Source organism: Mus caroli, unplaced genomic scaffold, assembly GCF_978045245.1.
Source record: "Mus caroli unplaced genomic scaffold, Mus_caroli_1 scaffold_7, whole genome shotgun sequence".
Taxonomy (NCBI): Eukaryota; Metazoa; Chordata; class Mammalia; order Rodentia; family Muridae; genus Mus; species Mus caroli.
Genome location: NW_028227262.1, coordinates 114,897,994 through 114,918,914, shown reverse-complemented (window position 1 = coordinate 114,918,914; position 20,921 = coordinate 114,897,994). Strand labels below are relative to the sequence as shown.

Below are 20,921 nucleotides of genomic sequence, written 5' to 3'. Positions count from 1 at the left end.
TAAGTTGAGGTGTCTGGTAATCTTATGTAGTTTTTTTAACCTCATTAAAATATGGTCAAGGGGTCACCATATTTTAATTTTTTACCCCTTCATCTTAGTAAGGGGTCACAGTGTTTTATATTTCTTCACCAGTCCCCAAGCCATCCAGCTGTAATCCTTTGTCATGTGGTTATAGGCACAGCAGCACAATGCACCATCTATGTTTGCCATTCTTCTGAAATCATTTTTAAGTGGCATCTAATTGTTCCTACATTACATGTTTCCATAATTCTGGGTTTTGTAGGGCATTTAAAGGGAAAAGGAGAAACAGCAATAGTTTCAAACAAAATGAAGTAAAAAGCAGAGTAAGGTTATCGTGGCATTTGAATTGAATGGCCACCAAAAAAAAAAAAATCAGAGGAGAGAAGCCGAAAGCAGACTCTCATGAGGACAGCAGAGCTAAAGCCATAGAACCACTCATTGCGATAGTGGCATGCCTGACTCCATGTCTAATGCCTTCCATTTAATATCATATCATGTTTTTCAAATGAGGCCTCCAAAATAACCGGCAAACCCTAGATCTCCCCAGAAATGGACACAGACGAACTCCGGTGATTTAGAGTCATGTCAAAAGCTAACTGAGCGAGCAAAGCAAAGACGTGGCCAGAGTGTGAAGCGGGGCGATTTATTTTTTTAAGATTTTAGAATGAACTCAGCTTATTTTCTCAAGCGTCCCCCACTTAGGTAAAATAATAAATCGGTTTGCCAATGCACAAATGAACACAAACAAGAGATTCATTTTTACTTCATTAATAAACATCAAGTGTGAAGTTTGCCCTAACAACAAGAGAGCCAAAGCCTTTAACAGGAAGTGGCTCCTGGTGGGAAGACTCTGTAGGTGCATATAAATCCTTTCAGCCTGTCCCATGGTCATTTCACCATTGAGGTCCTGGCTCCTGGCCCCCTCGTCTCATGCATTTACAGGTCTTGTGTAGCCGAGTCTTATGGTTGAAAGCACACCATGGAAATGGACTACCTGACTATTAATCCGGAGCCTGTTATTAACTAACTCAGTAACCTTGGATAAATAACCCACTTTCTCTGGGTTCTGAGATTTCTGTATGAGAAATGAGGACAGTTAAGATTGTTACAAGGACTTAACGTTGGTATTTACAGACTTCATCTATTGGCTAAATCGACACTTTGGTCTAAGTTAAGCTTGTAAAGGATAATCGTAATGAGTCCACTCTTCTGGCTTCTCGCTGACGTGGGACTGGGGTTTGGTGAGTGAGTAGAGGAATTCTGCATAAGGTAGGAAGGGATCACAAGCCAGCAACAACTGGAAGGACACGATGCCCTGAAAATATGCTCCCTTGCACAGTATGTTTTTGGTGATCTGCTTGTTTGTTTGTTTTTAATTTTGGATTTGAGTGTTCTTGGGGGATACACGTGTTTTCTATTTCTCTAAGCTAGTACTTCCAAAATATTTGCCTCTTTTAAAGCATTTGGTTTGTCATACCTAGTCCAAATGAATGATCATGTAATATGCAAATAGTCCCAGGGTGAGCAGCAGTTTTCTGGATCACTGGAGTAAGGAGATGAGCTGAATGAGGAATGAACTACGAGGTACTTTTTCTGATGCTGTAACTGCAGGATTCTGATGAGGCCATCTGCCCCACCTCTGTTCTAGAAGCTACAAAAGGAAGATAGGAATTAGGCACGTGGGACAAGTACTTTCTTGAAAGCAAAGAAGTGCAGTGTTTAATGCTTTTTCAATAAATCTACTCCAGCAAATGTTTACCTGCATCTATAATCACATAGAAGATTCTCAAGACTAAAAGGGAATCTCAAAGTGCTATCATTGAACTGCTACAGATATGGTCAAGGCAAAGAGAAATTAGGAAATACCTCAATAGCCAAGCTATGTAGTATTGACTATGAAGAGTAGCGTTGGCAACTACAGTAAAGCAGTTGAGTGAGGGGGCTGGGTGTGGTGACTCATGCTTGTAATGCTAGCACTTGGGAGGCAGAGGCAAGAAGATTGCTACAAGTTCCAAGCCAGCCTGTCCTATGCAGTGACTTCTCTGCAGGGATGTAAAGTAAGGAGAGGGGAGCAGTGCTCAGTGCAAATGAAAAGAGTTGAGATAGTGATAATGCTCAGTGGTTAAAAACACGACTGCTCTTCCAGAGGATCTGGGTTCGATTCCCAGTACCCACACGGCAATTCACAACTGTCTCAAATTCCAGTGTCTGACACTTGCACACAAAATACACATAGGTAAAACACCAATACACATAAAATAAAAATAGATAAATTATTCAAAAAAAGAGTCTGGGGAGAAGGTATGGGGAGAGGGAGGGAGAGGGAGGGAGAGAGAGAGAGAGAGAGAGAGAGAGAGAGAGAGAGAGAGAGACTGACTGACTGACTTCAGGGTACTGGAGAGCAAAAGCAGCCCAGAGATTGAAATGAGAATCAATTGTTCCAAGACTCCTGAGTTTGGCCTGACAGAGAACTGTATTTGTCTGCAAGGGTGGATGACGAGGAACAGCCACGTAAATGGCACTGTCTACAGAAGCCGGTGTCCCGCTCAAGGGAGCCAGCTAATTTCTCTGCAACCCCTTGGACACTGTAACCCTCCCAGTCACCAGCCCTCCCTCCCAGTGATAGGTACTCTGGTGACCAGGAGTTTTAGGTGCCCAACAGCTTCCAGATCTACCCAGCATCGCTGAATGGAGACAATAGTGAGCATTAAGTTGCCCCTGCTTCCAAATTTAAGACATGTTTGGGTCGCTCACTGAAGGAGAGCCAAGTGAGCTGAAGTGAGACAGCCTCTCCTTGCTAGGGTCAGCTCAACCTCCTCCTCCCCCTCCTTCCCCCCTCCTCTCCTCCTCTTCCTCCTCCTTTTTTGCTATGTAACATCTGTTTTTGAAATTTGACTGAGACCCTGACTTAAATCCATTTCACTCAAAAAACAGCAAGAGAACATCTTGTTTTCATGAATGTCCAGGGCCTGTGTGTCAACAAAATAAAAGGTTGGTTTGTAGTATTCAGAGTGGAAAAGCTGCTTGTGAGATATTCTGCCACAGGGATAAATTTATTACAAGCTGTTCTTTTGTTGGAATTAAGAAGCAAAGTTTGAAAGCACAGTGGACCAGCTTTGTTTAAATCAGCAAATTTCTTCTTGCTGGTGGGTGAGAAACCTGCTTTTAACTGTCAGAAAGTCATTGAGTCATTGGATAGAGTAGAGAGATGCCCTCTCTTTCCTGTCTCTTGCCCTAGTTGATATCATAAATGGATTTCCGCTGTCTGCATAAATTCTAGCAGACACAGTCCTGTGGGTCTTTATTTTTATATTCCTTAGGTTCTAAAGTGGGACGGGAGATGAAAATATATCATTATTCCTCACATGTGACTCCCCCCTCCCCACTTGTTTATAAGAGAGAAATGGAAAGGATTTGTGTTTTTCTGCACTTAGAGAACTATGCCTGGCATGTAATAGGTGTCAATTTGTGTTTGGTAGCTGAGCACACACTCTAACATTTACACTCCCCTTGTGGGTGCCTTCTTGTGTATGAATGGCTATCACCCAGGTTTAAAGAGCAGTTAGCATTCCTGTTGCTAGCTCTCGTGGAAGCTTGGGCTTCTCTTAATTCAGTTTTTATTTTCATTATTCCCTATTATAGCCACCACTGGTTATAAGTATGGTGGGGAAAGGCAGGGTGGCTATTTGTTTCTTATATCCATACCATAGTTTGTTTTGTCTTGCTGTGATAAAGCACCATGGTCAAAAGCAGTCTGAGAGCAAAGGGGTTATTTGGTGTATACATCCTAGGCCATAATCCACCATTAAAGGAAGTCCAGGCAGAAACTCAAGACAGAAACCTAAAGGCAGGAGGGAAAGCAAAAACTGTAGAGAAATGCTCACTAGCTTGCCCTCAGCTTCCCTTTCAGCTCCACATGCCCAGGGCTGGCCCTGCCTACAGTGGGCGGGGCTCTCTACATCAATAATTAGTTGAGATGTTGCCCCCAAAGACTTGGCTAAGTCTAATCATATGGAGGCATTTTCTAAACCGAGTCTCCCCCTTCCCAGATGGCTCTAGCTTGTGTCAAGTTGACACAAAACTAACCGCACATCACACAAAGTGTCTGGTACATGACTGACATTTTATACATATTTATTGACTGTTTTTTTTTTTTTGGTGGGGGGGGGTTGTTGACATTTTCCCCTTGATGACAATTAGAGACTCTCAACCACTCTTGATTGTAACTTGGTTCAAACACAATGGAGAGGACAATGGAACTTGTAATTCAACTGAATATATAAAGACTGTTTGTATGATGACACTTTCATGTAACTATACATTCCTTCCATAACAGATGCCTACTGAAAATCATGGTAGGATCATGGTAGGATCTGTTAGTTAAACCGATCTTTATTTTCTCAATGTAAATCTGTTAGGTTGTACCTGCCATTCAGGCCGGAATTGATGTTATATTCAGTAGTTTCAGACTGAATAAAAAAGTTACGCATGATGTTTGTGTTTTGTTTTTATGTATGTATGTATGTATGTATGTATGTATGCATGCATGCATGTGTACCACGTGTGTACCCAGTGCCTGAGGAAATCAGAAGAGGTCATTGGATCCCCTGAAACTAGTGTTACAGGCTATTGTTGGCCAGCATGTGGGCTATGGAACCAAACAAGGGTCCTCTGCAAAAGCAGGCCAGTGCTCTTAACTGCTGAGCCATCTCTTCAGCCCCAGTTTCAGAATTTTTTTTTTAATTTCTCAAATGATTAACTCATAATTAGAATGGGATTGGATCTATGAAACTTTATCTTTATTATCAAGAAATCCCAGCTTAACAGACTGTCTACTAAAGGCAGTCAGTAAGATGCATTGGCACCTGATGAGCACGTGGCTTAACATACACATCCACTTGTCCAGTGGTGACACTGTCCCTTCAGTGGGGACAAGGTGGGCTTATTCCCTCCATTTCATTTTTTGATGCTTGGGTAGACAGGGTTGACACTGGAATGATTTGTGAGTTCTGATAGTTCCCAAGAGAAATGCTAGTTAGTTTACAAGAGGTAAAATTCCACAATAGCTTTATTATTGTTGTTATTTGTCTATTTGAAAACATTCCCAAAGAAACAAATGTGGATTCAGGAAAAATATTGGGGGGAGGAAAGAAAAATAATACTCTGAATTCTGACCAGTTCTATTTTAATAGGTCAAGCTGACTGCCAGCTGGCCACAGGACGGACTACTTGTAATCTATACTTTTGGTAGGCCACATGTAGTTCTTGGAACTGTTTATATTAAACTGCTGAAATTTAATTATTCTAAAATTGGCAGGACTCTCTTTGATTACTTAATTCAAAATTGCTTAGTCATCTTTTTACAGAGTGTAGACAGCTTTTGTTTAAGTGTGAATAATTGAAGAATGCAAATGGGGTCCCAAAAAGGATTTAAGTCAGGTAGAAAAATAAGAAATGACCTATTTCAAAAAATTTTTTTCAAGATCTTTAGCAAGTGGTGGCCACATGTTTTAATTTGACAAATGAGGTACCCGTCAAATCAAAATCCTTAATTACAAGTCCTTTCTCCTCTTTCCTTTGTGGATTTCGTCAGAAGCCAAACCTGCTGCCTGTGGCTAATCCTACATTTTGCAAAGCATGGGCTTTCTACTAAGAAAACAGAGGGGAAAAAAATCCAGAATCAGTCATAAGCAAAACTTTCTTGTTCTCAAACAAATCAGAATGCTACTGCAAGCCAGGTATCACAGAGAACCCTCTTTGGACTCTTGGGATTGAAGATGGATCTTCTCTTCCTGGAAACTCCTTACCTTTCAAATGCAAAGCAACTTTATAGCCCAAGAGTAAACCTGGCAGGCTCAATGACATTCCTCCCAGAATTTTAAAGCTAGATGGTCCCCAAGGTCTCCATCTTCTTCCTGGGTATGCCTATGTCAGCCCCACACTCTTCTGACCTAGGCTGGGGTTCCTAAGAAAGATGGTGAGAAAAGATAGAAGTTCTGTGGCCACTGGCTAGTGAACCCTGGCCTGGGGAGGGAAGGCCCCTAAGCAAACATTCAGAACCATGCCTTCTGTTTCTAATTACTGAGCATGGTTAGAGAGCAAAATCGGGCTGCACTTCTTTTTTCAGACTGATGGAAGCATTTAAATGAGCTCTCAATGTCAAGGTTTTCTAATTATGATGGAGGAGTGGCACCTCCAAAGGCCATGGGCATTTGAGGCTTTTCCATCTCATCTTTCCTTACAGATGTCTTCTTTGATAACCTCTCCCCTCCAATACAGATGTCTGTCTACACTCTCCTTCCCAAAACTAGAACACCCTTCTATCTAACACAAGGTTATTCCTCTACAGAGGAGAAAAAAAAACCTATAACTGTAATCCAAATATAAAACAGAGCTCCATTCAACCACCACCACCAATCCCACAGTCACAAAGAGTTACACTAAAGGTGTGGCCTTCAGATGAAGCCTTCACTAAATTTGTCTGTGTATCAGTTTCTGCCAACGAATAAGCAGTGTTCTGTAGTGTATCACAGTCTAACAAGCATGAAGCAGATGCTGAGTCAAAGAAAAAGAATTAAGAATTTCAAAGGGTAATAAAAGCTATCACCTGAAGGATCCCACCGTCAGTTAGAGAAGCCTGACAGGTACCTAAGTGATCTGTACAGCACACACAAAGTGGTTGGTAGGAATATATCGCTGGATCAATTCTGGACTCAAGTCAATGAGTATGTTGTCTTAAGCAAGTCTCCAGTATGAGCCACATTGTAACAAAAAGTCTAGCTATTCCCCACTAATGGAGTAGTTAGACCTGCTGTCTGGAAGGCTCCTGTGAAAAGAAGAAAGCCCTTTCTCATTCGCTTCATCTGTCAATTTGTACACTTCACTGATGTGACGATGGTGTCCAAAAGGCATAATGGGTCATGTCTGTTGGTTAGGTTTCAGCGCTTTCCTTTGTAGGTTATAAATTCCTCGAAGACAGTTTCTATTGGCCTCATAATCACAGAGATGCATTTGATCATCAAGACTGAATAAAATCAAAAAGAAATAAAAAAGGAAAGGAAAGGTATGCCCCTAGGTGTGGAAGAGAAAGTTTACTGTAGCTAAAAAGGAAAGCACGACCGGAGTCAGAAACATCTGAGAGAGTCCGGAATGCTCATGCTCCTGGGCCATGTGAGGAGAAGGAGTGGAAAGGGAGAGAGGAGAGAGGGGAACCAGGTCAGCATCCAGGAGGTCAAAGGTACAAGATGTCTGGAGTATATAGGGAAGAACATCTTGGGGAAGTCAGCCTAGCCTCTGGGCTGGAGAGTTCAGGGTAGAAGATACAGCCTACCAGCCACACCCTGTAACAGGTAGGGACTGAGGGATGCAAGGAGAACCTGAAGGTTCAAGGAGAACCTGTCTTCTTTGATATGTTAAATAGGTACCTCACCCCTTTGTCTCAGGCTTGAAACAGAACAAGCAGAAGTTGAGACAGACAGACACTAAGGAGTAATTACTGTGTGATCAGGATACTACCCGTTCCTGGGGGAGTTGGGGGGAACCACAGCTCTAAAAAAGACACCTCTGGGATACACCTTGGCCTTGTTCCTGGTAACATAAATGGGTCTGCATCCCACCATCTCCATTCTTCCAACCTGGCCCTGAATCTGGTATTTGGCCACAAACCAAATAGTGTTATGGAATAAACCAAGCAGACCAAGCAGGTCCTAGTAAGCCAGCAAGGAAAATTATTATATATAACATACAGGGGGTGAGGGGGTCTCAGAACCTTCTAATCTTTATTTCCAAGTAAACCAATCTGGGACCTTGTCACTCAGTTTGAAGAGCGATCTTTATTCAGGTGACTCACTGGCCTCTTTTTGGGATTTGCCAATCCTTTCACTGCCTCAGCTGCAAGGGCCTTGTCAAGCAGCACTGACCCCACCCAAAGACCGCCCACAGGACTATACAGAGGGTACCAATGGGGAAACCTAGGGAATACTCCCACTTCTAGGTAAGGATCTCTAGTCACACCTCACATTTTATTAATGCTTCTGTATATGTGCACACGTGTTACATGTGTGCATGAGTGGGTCTGTAGCTAAAAAGGAGGCTTGGAGGCTTTTGAGGCCAGAGACAATCTCAGGTGGCATTTTTCTGAACCCCTCTAACTTGGTATTTTTGAAGCAGAGCCTCTTATGGGTGTCTCGGCTCACTGTTCGGGCTAAGCTGGCTGGCAGGAAGCCTCAGTGTCTCACACTGTAGCCCTGGCCATCCTGGAGCTTATCACATAGACCAGACTGACCTCAAACACACAGAGATCCGAGTTCCTCTTTGCCTCCCAAGCGCTGCGATTTAAAAGCGTCACTACACCCGGTTTCATTATCTGGAGTGTTCTGCAGCCTCTAAGCATATGTGATTTGAGTACTTGAAAAAATGGGATTAGTGAAGCTGAGCTTGAGTTTTAACTTCAATGTATTTTGATTTATTTACATTTAAGTGAACTGTCAGGACAATGAAGACTTACATAGTTAAAAATCTTTTTGACTTTAACTTTACACAAATGGCCATATCATCTCTTCCAATTTTGTCATTGTTATAACAAAATACCCAGCAAACGCAACTTACAAAATCAAGGGTTTATTCTGACTCCATTTAATGAGGGATGTCGTCTGTCACAAAAGAGAAGTCATAGTGGGGCAAAGCAGATGACTGATTGCACTGTGTCTGCAGTCAGGAAGCAGAGAGTGGACCGGACCACAGAGCTGCTGGTCAAACCTCAAGGCCCACCCCCCCCAGCGAATATGTCCTCCTACAAGGCTCCGTCCCCTGAAGGCTCCACAACTTTCCAAACTAGCCCCAGCAGCTGGGAGAAGTGGTCAGAATACAGGAGTCCGTGGAGGACATTTCACATTCAAACCGCAGCCCTCTGTACTCTTTCCAGGGATAAATGTTCACCTCTTAGTAGTCCACTTCTCTGTTGCAAGCACCTAATCCGTGAGAATCCTTGGATCATTCTATCAGAGGGAGCTCTTTCTTGCCGTCTGAATTATCTCTGATAATTGTGTGCATGCTTCTGTTATTGACAAACACGTTCAGAGGGAACAGTCAGACTTTATTCTCTGTTTTAGCAGATCTGTATATTAATTTACATCACATGGACACAGTTAGTAGAGAACCTCTGTCTTGGCCTTAGGGGGAGTCACCTCTAACATTGACTTTTTTCTGGAGTCCAAGAAAACATCAGTACCCACAGGCTGAATCTTACTTGGTATTAACCTGTTCCTTTCAGACTGACTCCCTCCGAGTACATTAAGAAGAAGCAACTCAACTGTTACAGGGAACCGGATGCACGGGGTTCTGCATCTCCCTTCTATACAACTTTCAGTTTGGTCCAGGGATTGGTCCAGTATCCATTCTCATCTCTTACTTATGTGCTGTGGTTCAAAAGCTAATATCAAGTTTACCTATTTCTCCATGTAACTCCTTGAAATGGGTTTGAATTTCCTCTTTGTACTTGGGAAAAATCCAATAATGATAATCTCAGAGATTTGAGAAACAGAAAGCATCCAAATGGCAGTGCTACTATTCATGGTGACACTTCAAGATGCCACTTACAGTCATTAAGCATGTTGTCTTCCCAAGTGTTCCTCTCCAAGGCCAGGAGATACAAACAGCACCATTTTACAGTCACACGCTGGCCAACTTCCAGAAGGTGGAAGAGAAGTCTCAAAGACATTGCCTTGAGTAGTGTGGTAGTCGAGAGGTCTCCTGCTTCATAGATGGGGAACACAGATGGAGAGGTGCTTTTAATAGACTGAACATCGAGAAAGGGCAAAGCAGGTTACAGCCTGCTAACCTCTTAGAGGGCTTTGTGCTTTGAAGTCCAGTGGTTAGAGAAACGAAAGAAACCGAGAGAGCAAGCGTCCAGTGCTCACGTCAGCAGCACATATGCTAAAATTGGAACCAAACAGAGAGAGCAAGCGTCCTCGGGCTGGCGGTTTGGAGTCTTACCGCCATGTTGCAGGTCTGGAGAAATGTACTCTGAGGACTGCATGTATTTTTTAAGTAGCACAGATTTTTGACAAAAGATGTAAAGGTTAAGAGAAAGTTAAGCCCAAACTGTTCATTACAACCCGTTTGTTTATTTGGTTTTTAAGTCGTCTCAAAAGAACTCTTCATTGGAAAAGAGCAGGACATGTTGATGTATTGGATTTTTTTTCTTTTTTAAGAACAAAAGTTCATTTTCTACAGTCATAAAGAAAACTCTGTCATATTTACTGTAGAACTACCACAGATGTGCGTTTGCATAACTTCTGAGATTCATATACAATCAAGTATCAAGGTCTTTGATTTACTTTGTAAACACTACAGTTAATAAAGTACAGAGAGAGGGAGAGAGATGAATTGAGTACAGGAGTATGTTTCCTATACTCATGTGATGAAATATAGTCTAAAGAGGCACTGACTAAACTGAGGTGCAGTTCCTGAGAGCCTGCTATGGGTCAGCCATGAAGGGTCTGTTTTCATATGACTATATTATCCTCCAGTGGCCTTGGGGATCAAAATGCATGAGAAGTAAAATATCAATAAAGTACTAAATGCCACTTAAGGAACATGACTGATGTGCCATGGGAATGATAAGATTATTAATTAATTGTTGAAATGAGTTATGGATCCAAGGAGGTCCTCATTTGGGCATCATGATGAAGATGGAAGCTGAGTCAGGAATTGATGACTGGATAGTAAAGAAAGAGAAGGAGACTGGTAGGTGGATGGGGTAGAATGAACAAGAGCATAGTAAGAAAAACATAAAACGAATTTGAAAGCTAGTCAGACGCACATCTTTAAATCTCTGATGCCTGCCGTGTCACTGACAGCTTAAGAGGAGGATTAGCAATCTCTACATCATAAGATTTTTGAAAAACCAACTTTGTATGTAAATAATTTATACTTAAAAGAGAAAACATAGGTATGTCGTGCTTAGCACTTCACCTTTACTACACAGGAGACGGAATAAACTGACAGCATTCTATGGAGAAAGATGAGTCTCTGAATGCTATCTGGTCCAACTAACTCACTTGCAGAAAAGAAAAACTCAGGGAGCTTGATTTATCTTGGTTTTATTTTGTTTTGTTGTTTTCAAACTCTTAAGTTCAGGGCACTGTTTGGCAGAAGTTTATAAAGGGGACAGTCAAAGAACTGAACTAACTAGAGTCACCCTGAAGAGCAATGATGGTGAATCTACTGCAGTGTATTATAACCAGAAATCACCCGATAGCTGTCTGATGAAGAGAAGCGTTACTGAGTTGCAGCAACAGCCCAGCTGATATTAAAACAAGTCTTTGCACTAAACAAAATATGCCCCCGACTTTCTCCCATGAAGCTCTGAACGGCGAGCACAAATAGAGACAGTCAGAGACAGGCATGACCCAAGGTGGAAGTGGACGTTAGATCTGCCTGTATGTTAGTGTATTTTCTTCTGCTTTAACAAAGTGCATGGGGATAGATGTTTATAAAGAAGGAACTGTCTTCTGCTCAGTGAAGACATGGTGGATGGCATCACAGTGGCCTGAGTATCTGTAGGTGAAGATCTTCTCAAGTAAGACAAAAAACCAGAGAGCAGGAAGGGCCACTCATGCTTTGTTTTTTATAGCAGCTCAAGTAAGAGGTCCAGGGTCCTTTGAGACTAACCCTAGTTCTTTTCCAACTTCAGGGTCTCTTGGGCTGGATAATCTTCTACTAAAGCCCTCCTCTTAAGGATTTCACCACCTTATAATGTCACCATATCAAAGACCAAACCTCTATCCAAAACATAGCAGCTAGAGCCAGACAGACGCTTGAGGGAATATGAGACTGAGAGAAATGGAAATGAATACAGCTTCCGGGAAGACAAACACCCCTTCCCATTACTGTTGCATTCTAGTTTTAAGCACACAGCAGTGGTATGTAAATTGTGTACTGGGTATTGTCCATATAGACGCTTTTGTGGGGCTTCATCGGGTGCAAAACTAGTTTAGAGGTTAGAGATGGAGCATCAGTTAAGAGTGCTTGATGCCCTTGCAGAAGCCCATCAATGTGGGTTCCCAGCACCCACACTGGAGGCTTGCAACTGTCTGTTATTCTAGCTCCGGAGGACCCAATACCCTCTTCGGACCATTCTCAGCACTTGTTCTCAAGTACATATACCCACACAGAGACAAAAATGCATACACATAATAAAAAATAAAGTCTAAAAAAAAAAACTAGCTTAAAAAGGTCTCATCTAATGATAGTCATAAGCGTTGGGAGACCAGACTTCCTTGCGATGGTAGAGAGATGTTTACACTGAGGCTCAGCACACAGCAAGTTAAAGAGAGAAGATCTGAGGTAAAGAAGGTGTGACAGGGATGGGGTGGGAGAAGGAAAGGGGTGGAGAAGAAAGAAGATGTGATATCAGAGAAGAAACACTTAGGATATCAAAGATATGAAACTTTAAGATACACCACCATGGTGTCAGATATCTCCCTATTCCCTAACACCCCACACAAAGCACTAATAAGAGATCCCTTGTGACTTGTTAGCTCCCTAATTTAAATGGACTTAAGACTGAAGGTAGGGGCATTTTAAAGGACACTCTGATCTAAGCTCCTACAGTCCATGAATTAAATAGGAGGACACTGACTGTGCTTCTCTCAGAACCGTTTAAAGGCACTCTCTGAAATAAAACAGCAATTGCTAGGCTAGCCCAAGAATAATACAGTGATTGAGCACACAGGTCTGAAATTCTGTATAACAAGGAGGATTTAACAGCTATCTCACAAGTCGCCTTTTTAAACATAGCAGTGCTATGCAGTTATGGAAAGATTTGGAAGAAGCTGAACATAGTGGTGCAGGCCTGTAGTCCCAGATCTTGGAGGGCTAAGGCAGAAAGGTCTGTTCAAGCCAGCTTGTGCTACATAGTAAGTCTGAGACATATGAGACTGTGTAAAAAATAAGGAGACATGGGAGAAGTATAAATTCTTACTGTTAGTGAAAGAAATCAGTCTGAAGAGGACATCCATAAAGCGAGTGATTCCAAGAATATGACATTCTGGAAAAGCCAAAGTTACAGAGGCACGAAGGATCATAGTTCAGGGATGGCTGTGACGAAGAAGAGGGAGATAGATGAGGCATGGGGTTGGGGTGGAGGGTTCATGGCCATGAAGTTTTTCTGTATGGTGCTGTGGTGGTATACACATGACAGTATGCTTGTCACATAATCACAGAGCGCTCTCCCTATGGACTCAAGTGTGTAATAGCATGAGGTTGCCACCTGTAACATATGCACTACAGTCCTGCAAGATACTGGAAATGAAGTGTGTTTGTCTCCTACAGCTGCTATATCAAAGCCCCACCGTATGGGAGGTTTGAAGACGTCCGTTCAGAGCTAGGCAAGGCCAGGTTCTCTCTGAAGATGACAAGGGAGGATTTGTGCCAATCCTTACTCTCCACATCATGGTGGTCCCTCTGTGTCTCCACATGACTTTTCCTTTGTCTATGTCTTCCTTTGTACCAAATTTTCTTAAAAAAAAAAAAAAAGAAAGAAAGAAAAGAAAAGAAAAGAAAAGAAAAGAAAAGAAAAGAAAAGAAAAAAGAAAGACAGAGAGACAGAGGCAGAGGGAAGGAAGGAAGGAAGGAAGGAAGGAAGGAAGGAAGGAAGGAAGGAAGGAAGGAAGGAGAAGGAAAAGGAAAGGGAAGGGAAGGGAAGGGAAGGGAAGGGAAGGGAAGGGAAGGGAAGGGAAGGGAAGGGAAGGGAAGGGAAGGGAAGGGAAGGGAAGGGAAGGGAAGGGAAGGGAAGGGAAGGGAAGGGAAGGGAAGGGAAGGGAAGGGAAGGGAAGGGAAGGGAAGGGAAGGGAAGGGAAGGGAAGGGAAGGGAAGGGAAGGGAAGGGAAGGGAAGGGAAGGGAAGGGAAGGGAAGAAAGGAAGAACACCCTAGTATTGGAATAGGGCTGGTCTCACCTTTGCTACATCTCCAAAGACCCTATTCCAAATAAGGATACATTTTGAGGTGGGAGACTAGAGTTTCAATAGTCTGTCTCTGTCTGTCTGTCTCACTCTCTTCAGGGGCACAATTCAACCTAACTAGGACAAGTAAGCAGAGAAAGAGGGGAGGGATTGTAAAGCATCTCTCTTCTTTCTATTTGTTCTATGCTCTGAAAAATAGAATTATTTTTATTTTAAGGCATTTTTTATTAGATATTTTCTTCACTTACATTTCAAATGTTATCCCCAAAGCCCCCTATATCCTCCCCCAACCCTGCTCCCCAACCCTCCCACTCCTGCTTCCTGGCCCTGGCATTCCCCTCTACTGGAGCATATGATCTTCGAAATACCAAGGGTCTCTCCTCCCATTGATGGCCAACTAGGCTATCCTCTGAAAAATAGAATTTATTAATCAAAAATTTTAAAAGCTAAAAAAAAAAAGAAAGTGGCCCAGTACATCATATAGGATAGATCCAATAAGTGGTCCTTGAGGGAGCCTGCCCTTAGCTCCTTCAGGATCCTTGGGGCTTTATTCTTACTAATCCTAAGATAGTTGGGGCAATGTCCACACATTCCTGGGGACTTCCTCTTCTCCTGTCTACTCATCATTTGATTTCAGGTGGTTTGGAATTCATGGGGCACGGTTGTCCATAAAGGTCCCATCCCATAATAATTGAATGCTAGGTTGGAAACCCTACCCAGGACCTTTTCCTGCTTTAACACACTTATAAATGTGTGTGTGTGTGTGTGTGTGTGTGTGCATGTGCACACACACATGCATCTAAGACAGCCCAGGCGTGCCACATATTCAGATCCATATAAAAGCACACTCAGATTTATTCTTTTGAGAGATTTTCGGGAAATATCTACAGTAAGGCCATATGCCCAGAGAAGAAAATAACAACAGTTTTATGAATGTAAAACAAAATATCAAATGTCTTGGGGTCAGGGAGATGCATGGCACACAAGCATAAGGACGGGAGTTCAGATCCCAGAACCTGCGTAAGATGCTGGGGCTGTGTGTGTAATCCCATCTGGAGGGATGGCAGCAGGGCTCCTGGGGCCTGAGGGTCAGCTAGTCTGACTGAACTGGGTGAGATTCAGTTTCAGTGTGAGACCCTGTCTCAAAGAACAGGCAGAAAGTGATAGAGAAACTGTCCACAACGACACACAAAGAAGAGCAGGTCCCCATGGGACATAGTTCTTCCAAAGTACTGAACCTCATGTATTTTATTCTTTTGGGTTTTTAAGGGGGGGTCAGGGTTTTTTTTTGAGACAGGGTCTCTTTATGTAGCTATGGCTGACCTGAAACTCAGAGAAATCTCTCTGCCTCTGCCTCTGCTTCCAAAGTGCTGGAACTAAAGACATGAACCACCCCACCTAGCACATGTACTTTATTCTTTAGATATAAATTTTAGCTATTTAAATGATAGGGTATGAAGATTAATAGATGTTTGAAAACATGATTTTGGAAACTGGAAATAACAGTTGATTGTCCCTCAATTGAATCTTAACGTGTAATGTGGCAGGAATCTGAAAACACTGAGAAACGTGTTTGTTTGTTTCGCTGTGGTATGATTCTAAAATATATTATTGTTAATGAACAAATGTTTTTTGCTTTTTTTATTAAAAAATGAATATCACTATCTGCCTACACACACACACACACACACACACACACACACACACCAAAAGAACAATTTCTTGGTTAAAGAATACTAATCAGAAATTAAGCTCAAGTTTTTAAGGAAAATAATCAAATTGGATTTACTGGATGCAGATATACTTTTCCCAATCTTGAGAAGGAGATGGAGAAGAAACAAAGTCAGACAGAGGCAGAAGGATCTCTATGAGTTCCAAGCCAGCTGGAGGTGGGGGGTTGGGGAGAGAACAAAAAGAACACAAATGAAGAGGAAGGGGGGAGGAGGAAGCACGCATCTCACTTCCCCCTCCACCCTTTAGAAGTGCAGGAAGAGGAAAGGGAAGCTCGAGAGACCCTGAGGTGCTGGAGAGCCGGAGAGGAAAGGACTCGGGTCCTGTCCTGCCTCTCACCTGGACCATGAGCTCTGTAGAATCTTTAGCCAAGGAAGTGGCAGTGTGACCACGCCTTCTGAAACCCACAGCACCAAGTTACTCCTTATTCACAGAGCAGGCCAGCTTTCAAGAAAACCCAACGTCAGAAACCTTAACAGAAAGACCAATACAGTCCTGGGTAAAGATATATCTGTCTTTGCAAAGACTGTTTTTTTCCTAACTAAAGGAGTCCCCTCAGAGTTCTCTGAACAGCGTGACAGTAACCCCTCTCTACATTTACATTTTCCTAAAATTTGTCAGGAATGTCTGTCTGTCCCTTACATGGAAACCTCCTTTAGCTTGCTTTTTCCTCTTGTGCTTTGTCTAACTTGTGACACCTAAGAGCTTCATGGTTGCTAAATGCTCTCTGCCTGGACCTTTTCCCACTCTGCTTGTTTTGAGTTACTTCCTAACCAGTTTTACTGTAAAGTGTTCAGCACTGGCTGGGGGAAGGAGAGGAAACGAGACACTACTATCTGGGGACATGTGTGCTGCTTTAAGTCAGAGCATCACTTAGAATTCTATCCAGACATGGCTTCTCCTACACAGGAATAGTGTGATATGAGAGTGTCTTGCTTTAAGACCAGCCAAGAGCCATTCTCATAAATGTACCTCTCTGCTGCCATAACACACACACACACACACAGAGGCACACAGACACACACACATACAAACAAGCATGTACATACACAGACACACACATACAAACACATATATATATATACGCAAACACATACAAAACACTTACACAAATACACACATAAACAAACATGCACAAATACACACATAAACATATACAAAGACACACACACACATAAGCACAGATGCACAGACATATGCACACATTTATACAAACACACATAAACCCAGTAAACACACACAGCAACCAGAAGTCATACTACAGAAGGCACACATGTGTTTTCTTTCCACCAGATAGTCACAGGACATAGTCCACACGGGCACTGGGTTAGAGTTGCAGGAAGAGATACATTTTCGTGGTCCCTTATTCCCCCAGGTAACATACACAGTCTATACCCAAATCATAAGTAGCTTTTCTATGGTTAAGAAAGAAAGCTGGCTTCCAAGTAAGTAGTAAAAGGTAGGGAGTAGGAGGGCAGATTGAAGAAAGAATTTGCATGGGGGTGAGCCAGCAGGGATGTTCAACCACATTAAATACTTCTGTTCTGTTTACCTGCACTGCTGTCTCTACAAACCAATGCTTTCCTGGTCTTCTCGGGGCTCAGGGCACCTTGTTTGCTATTCTTTGACCCTTCCAAGATACAGGTATAAGCATAGCTCTGGGGCTGCCAAGCAGCAAATGACTGTTTAGGTTCGATAGGCAGGAGCACTAACCATCTCCGAGGGGGCTGTCCCAGGATTGACACAGTATAAAGCAAGAACGGTTTGCTCACGGGCAGAGTTCTTCCTCTCGTAACTATTTCTCTAGCTATAAGAGGTGGTTTTATGCAACAAAAACTACATGTAAATGCGTATACAAATATATACAGGATTAGTGTGATATGTGAGTGTCCTATAACACATACAGAGACATACATATGCACACACATAGGCAGATACAACACACACACACACACACACACACACACACACTCGGAAGAAAATAGAATTTCCCCATCCTACTTTACCAGCTTGGTCTACTATTCCCATGGCTGCTTTGTAACCCTGCACTTGGTCAGAACACCAGACAGAAGAAAGTTTTTCAGGTGGTCTCATAGAAGCCTTCAGATCAGTTTTATTTTTTTAATAATTATAGAGAGTTCAGACTAGAAAATGTATAGAATTGTAGGGGTGTTGGTGAGAAGAGAGGGGTTTTTTTTGTTTTGTTTTGTTTTATTTTTTTTTATGTTCCTCTCTGAAACAGATTCCCACTCTTTAGCCCAAGCTGGATTTGAACTCACAATCCTCTTGCCTCAGTCTCTCCAAGTCCTGTGATTACAAGCATGCTCTGATATATCTGGTCTGAGAAAAATCTGTTTGGTGAAATGCAAAAGGAAACCTTCTGTCTTTCATGACTAGAAAGTATTGGGACCCCTCTTCTCAACGTGAAACAAAACAATTGAGAGTTTTTTTTTAAACTTCCAATAAAAAACCAAATCCAAGTTTCTAAAGATGCATAAAGAGTGTAATACCGTAGAGGATGCGGGAAGTGTGAAAAATCTCAAACATTGCATGGTTTTATTTTTGTTGGCTGAGATTTGATTTTTGTTTTTATGCACTATGAAAGTGGTGAGGGCAAAAACCTTCTGTGCCAATTTATTTCAGATTCTTTTTTTTTCCTGAAATCTTTTCCAAACAAAGATGCCATCCTATGATGGTTCTGGGGGTTTTGCCACGCTGATTTTCTTGCTCTGGACAAATGGCTCGGCTCATCTACATAGAAGGCACTGGAAAATATTTTTGTGAGCTGAGTGCAGCCAAGCGAGCGCCTAGGAATCCAGAGGAAGTGGAGGCCTCCTGCTCTGCACAGGAAACAATCTTCCAGCACGCCTTAAATGCCAGATTCCAGGCTAGTTTAACTAACCACTGACAGCTCTGTAAACAGAGCGGGGACAGGAGCCCGCTTCCCCTTTCCTGGGAGTCATTTTGGGTTTGGGGACCAAAGGGAGATTCTGGAGTATTTGGCTGCATGGCACAGATACACAGCGGAAGCAGGCTCAGCATCTGAAGAGCTGGAAATTCTTCCAGAATCAAAGTCATCTCAGAGGAGGTAGGAAAGGGTCAAATGGTTGGATTACATCTGGAGAGAGAGAGCCGGGATTTTTGAGCTCTGAAGAAAGTTTGATCAAAACTTAGCTGCCTTCTAAAATACTGCTTCCTGGGGATTTTTTTTTCTCCCATGATTTCTGCATACTTAAAACAAACAAGCAAACAAACAAAAACAGTGCTAACTAACTTCCAGACTATGCAAACGACGCCTGCGTGCAGCATTGCCTGATTTCTCCTTTCCTCTGTCTGCCCCTACACACACACACACACACACACACACACACACACACACTTCTTTTCTTGCCCATCTTCCTCTCCGTCTTTCTTTCTCTGTCTGTCTTGTTCTTTTGTTCATTTGGGTGCAAAGTGTTGTCTGGAGTTCAGCGAGAGACAAAGGGCTGGTTCATCCAGCCATTCTGAGGCCGTGCTATCAATATTTCTGTCTCCTGAAATTCCTTCTTACTTTTTAAATGTAATCTGCACTCTTACTTGTTTTAATAGCTTTTAGAATGAAGGTGCACTCTGTTTGAGGTCAGCAATTGACCACTGGTTGCCTTAGCCGTATTCTAAGGTGTTTTTCTTAAAAATAAAGAAAAGATGATGGTGTGGGGTGGGAGGGACTAAAACAGGAGCTCATGACTCCTTGGTGATCTTGACTCCGCTTCTTTCCTTTAGATCAAGATATTACCTGGGTTCCCTAAACCCGAAACCTCACTATGGATGATTTTGAACGTCGCAGAGAACTCAGGAGACAAAAGAGGGAGGAGATGCGGCTGGAGGCAGAGAGGTAAGGATCCAGGATGACAGATATTCACATCACCAGCAACCTTGTTTTCAGATCACAAGGACTCTGCCCTCTGAAGGGCCAGTTGTGTCCATATTGCACATCAAACTATTTGTAAGAAGCAGTTATGGGTGTAAAGTATAAATGCTAAAAGTCTAAATTTTGCATTAAAAAAAAAAAAGAAAACACATTTCAAGAAAAATGGAGATCAGAGAGAATCAGATAATTGCATATTTATGGAGGCTGAACATTGTAGAATTTGTAATGGTAAAAGATAATGCATAAAGATAAAGGCTTCAAATCACTCATAACACTGGAATGACAGAAGATGCTGACTTGGCTATCAGAAGCAGTTTGGCAAGCCCCAGAAGAGTCTTAGCTCAGATTTGATTCTTCTTAGAAAAACCCTCGCCTGGCCGTCTGCATCAGGAAGGTTACTACAGATGGTCTGAGTGACTGGGAGGATGTGGGGGCTGTTGGAAGCTGTTGGAACGTGTGGGGCAGCCTTTGAGGTGGTGACTTAGGGGACAGGTGGTTGGAAAAATGAAGCATTGACATGTGACATCGAGGGTGGAAATGTGTATCTTAACATTTAGTTAGGCCTTAGACGGAAGGACAGTGGCCTCTAATGATGTGGCTTCGATCAGTAGTTTAAGGAAAGTGTACCAAGTATTCACAGGGAGAAACAAGCCCCAAGGTTCTGCATGCCAGTAATTCCAGTGCACAGATGCAAAGCATGGTGGGTACAAATGACCTACCGCAGCCCTGCCGTACAAAACTGAAAAGCTAAACTTGTAATCAAAAGTGCCAGGGTCTCGAGTTCTACTATTCTACCGACTTGTATGAAGTGAGAAGTCTGGAGGAACACGGCTATCGGTGGGGTGTCTACAGGTGTGCTCGTTGCACTACGGATTAAGGATCACATCATGGCTCTGACACTTAGCAGCTACTCGGCTCTGAGCAAGTGGCCTCTCTTTAAGTCAGGATTGTTTTATATAAAATCGGCATATCTACATCTAAACCTACTTTTGCGGCTGTCATGAAGATGATTAAGCTTTATAAATGACTTTTAGCCAACACATTGAATTACTAATACAACAACATCACTAATAACTGTTGTTATTGTTATCAATCAATATTAATGACAATCCTATCTAAGTAATAAACAACGGCTGGATAGCTGGGAATAAATATGAATGCCAGATGAAGGAAAGACTATTGTCACCCTGAGATTAAACTATTCACAGAAGTTTTGTGAGAGTTGTGGTATGCTACGGAAGAAGTAATTGTGGAGATAAGTAAAATGGAAGCTGTCTAAGACAGAAGAGGCGAT

The 20,921-nt window shown here is 42.4% G+C and overlaps 1 protein-coding gene across 3 annotated transcripts in view; it reads left to right on the top strand.

Moving 5' to 3' along the window:
* Positions 1–20,921, top strand: part of Cald1 (caldesmon 1) — a 183,933-nt gene that overhangs the window by 73,059 nt on the left and 89,953 nt on the right. For all 3 annotated transcript variants that reach the window (XM_085840746.1, XM_029478314.2, XM_029478317.2), the window contains exon 3: positions 19,480–19,591. In XM_085840746.1, coding sequence (XP_085696872.1) covers positions 19,521–19,591 — 71 coding nt within the window. In that variant the 5' untranslated portion in view covers positions 19,480–19,520. The remainder of the gene's footprint in view (positions 1–19,479; positions 19,592–20,921) is intronic.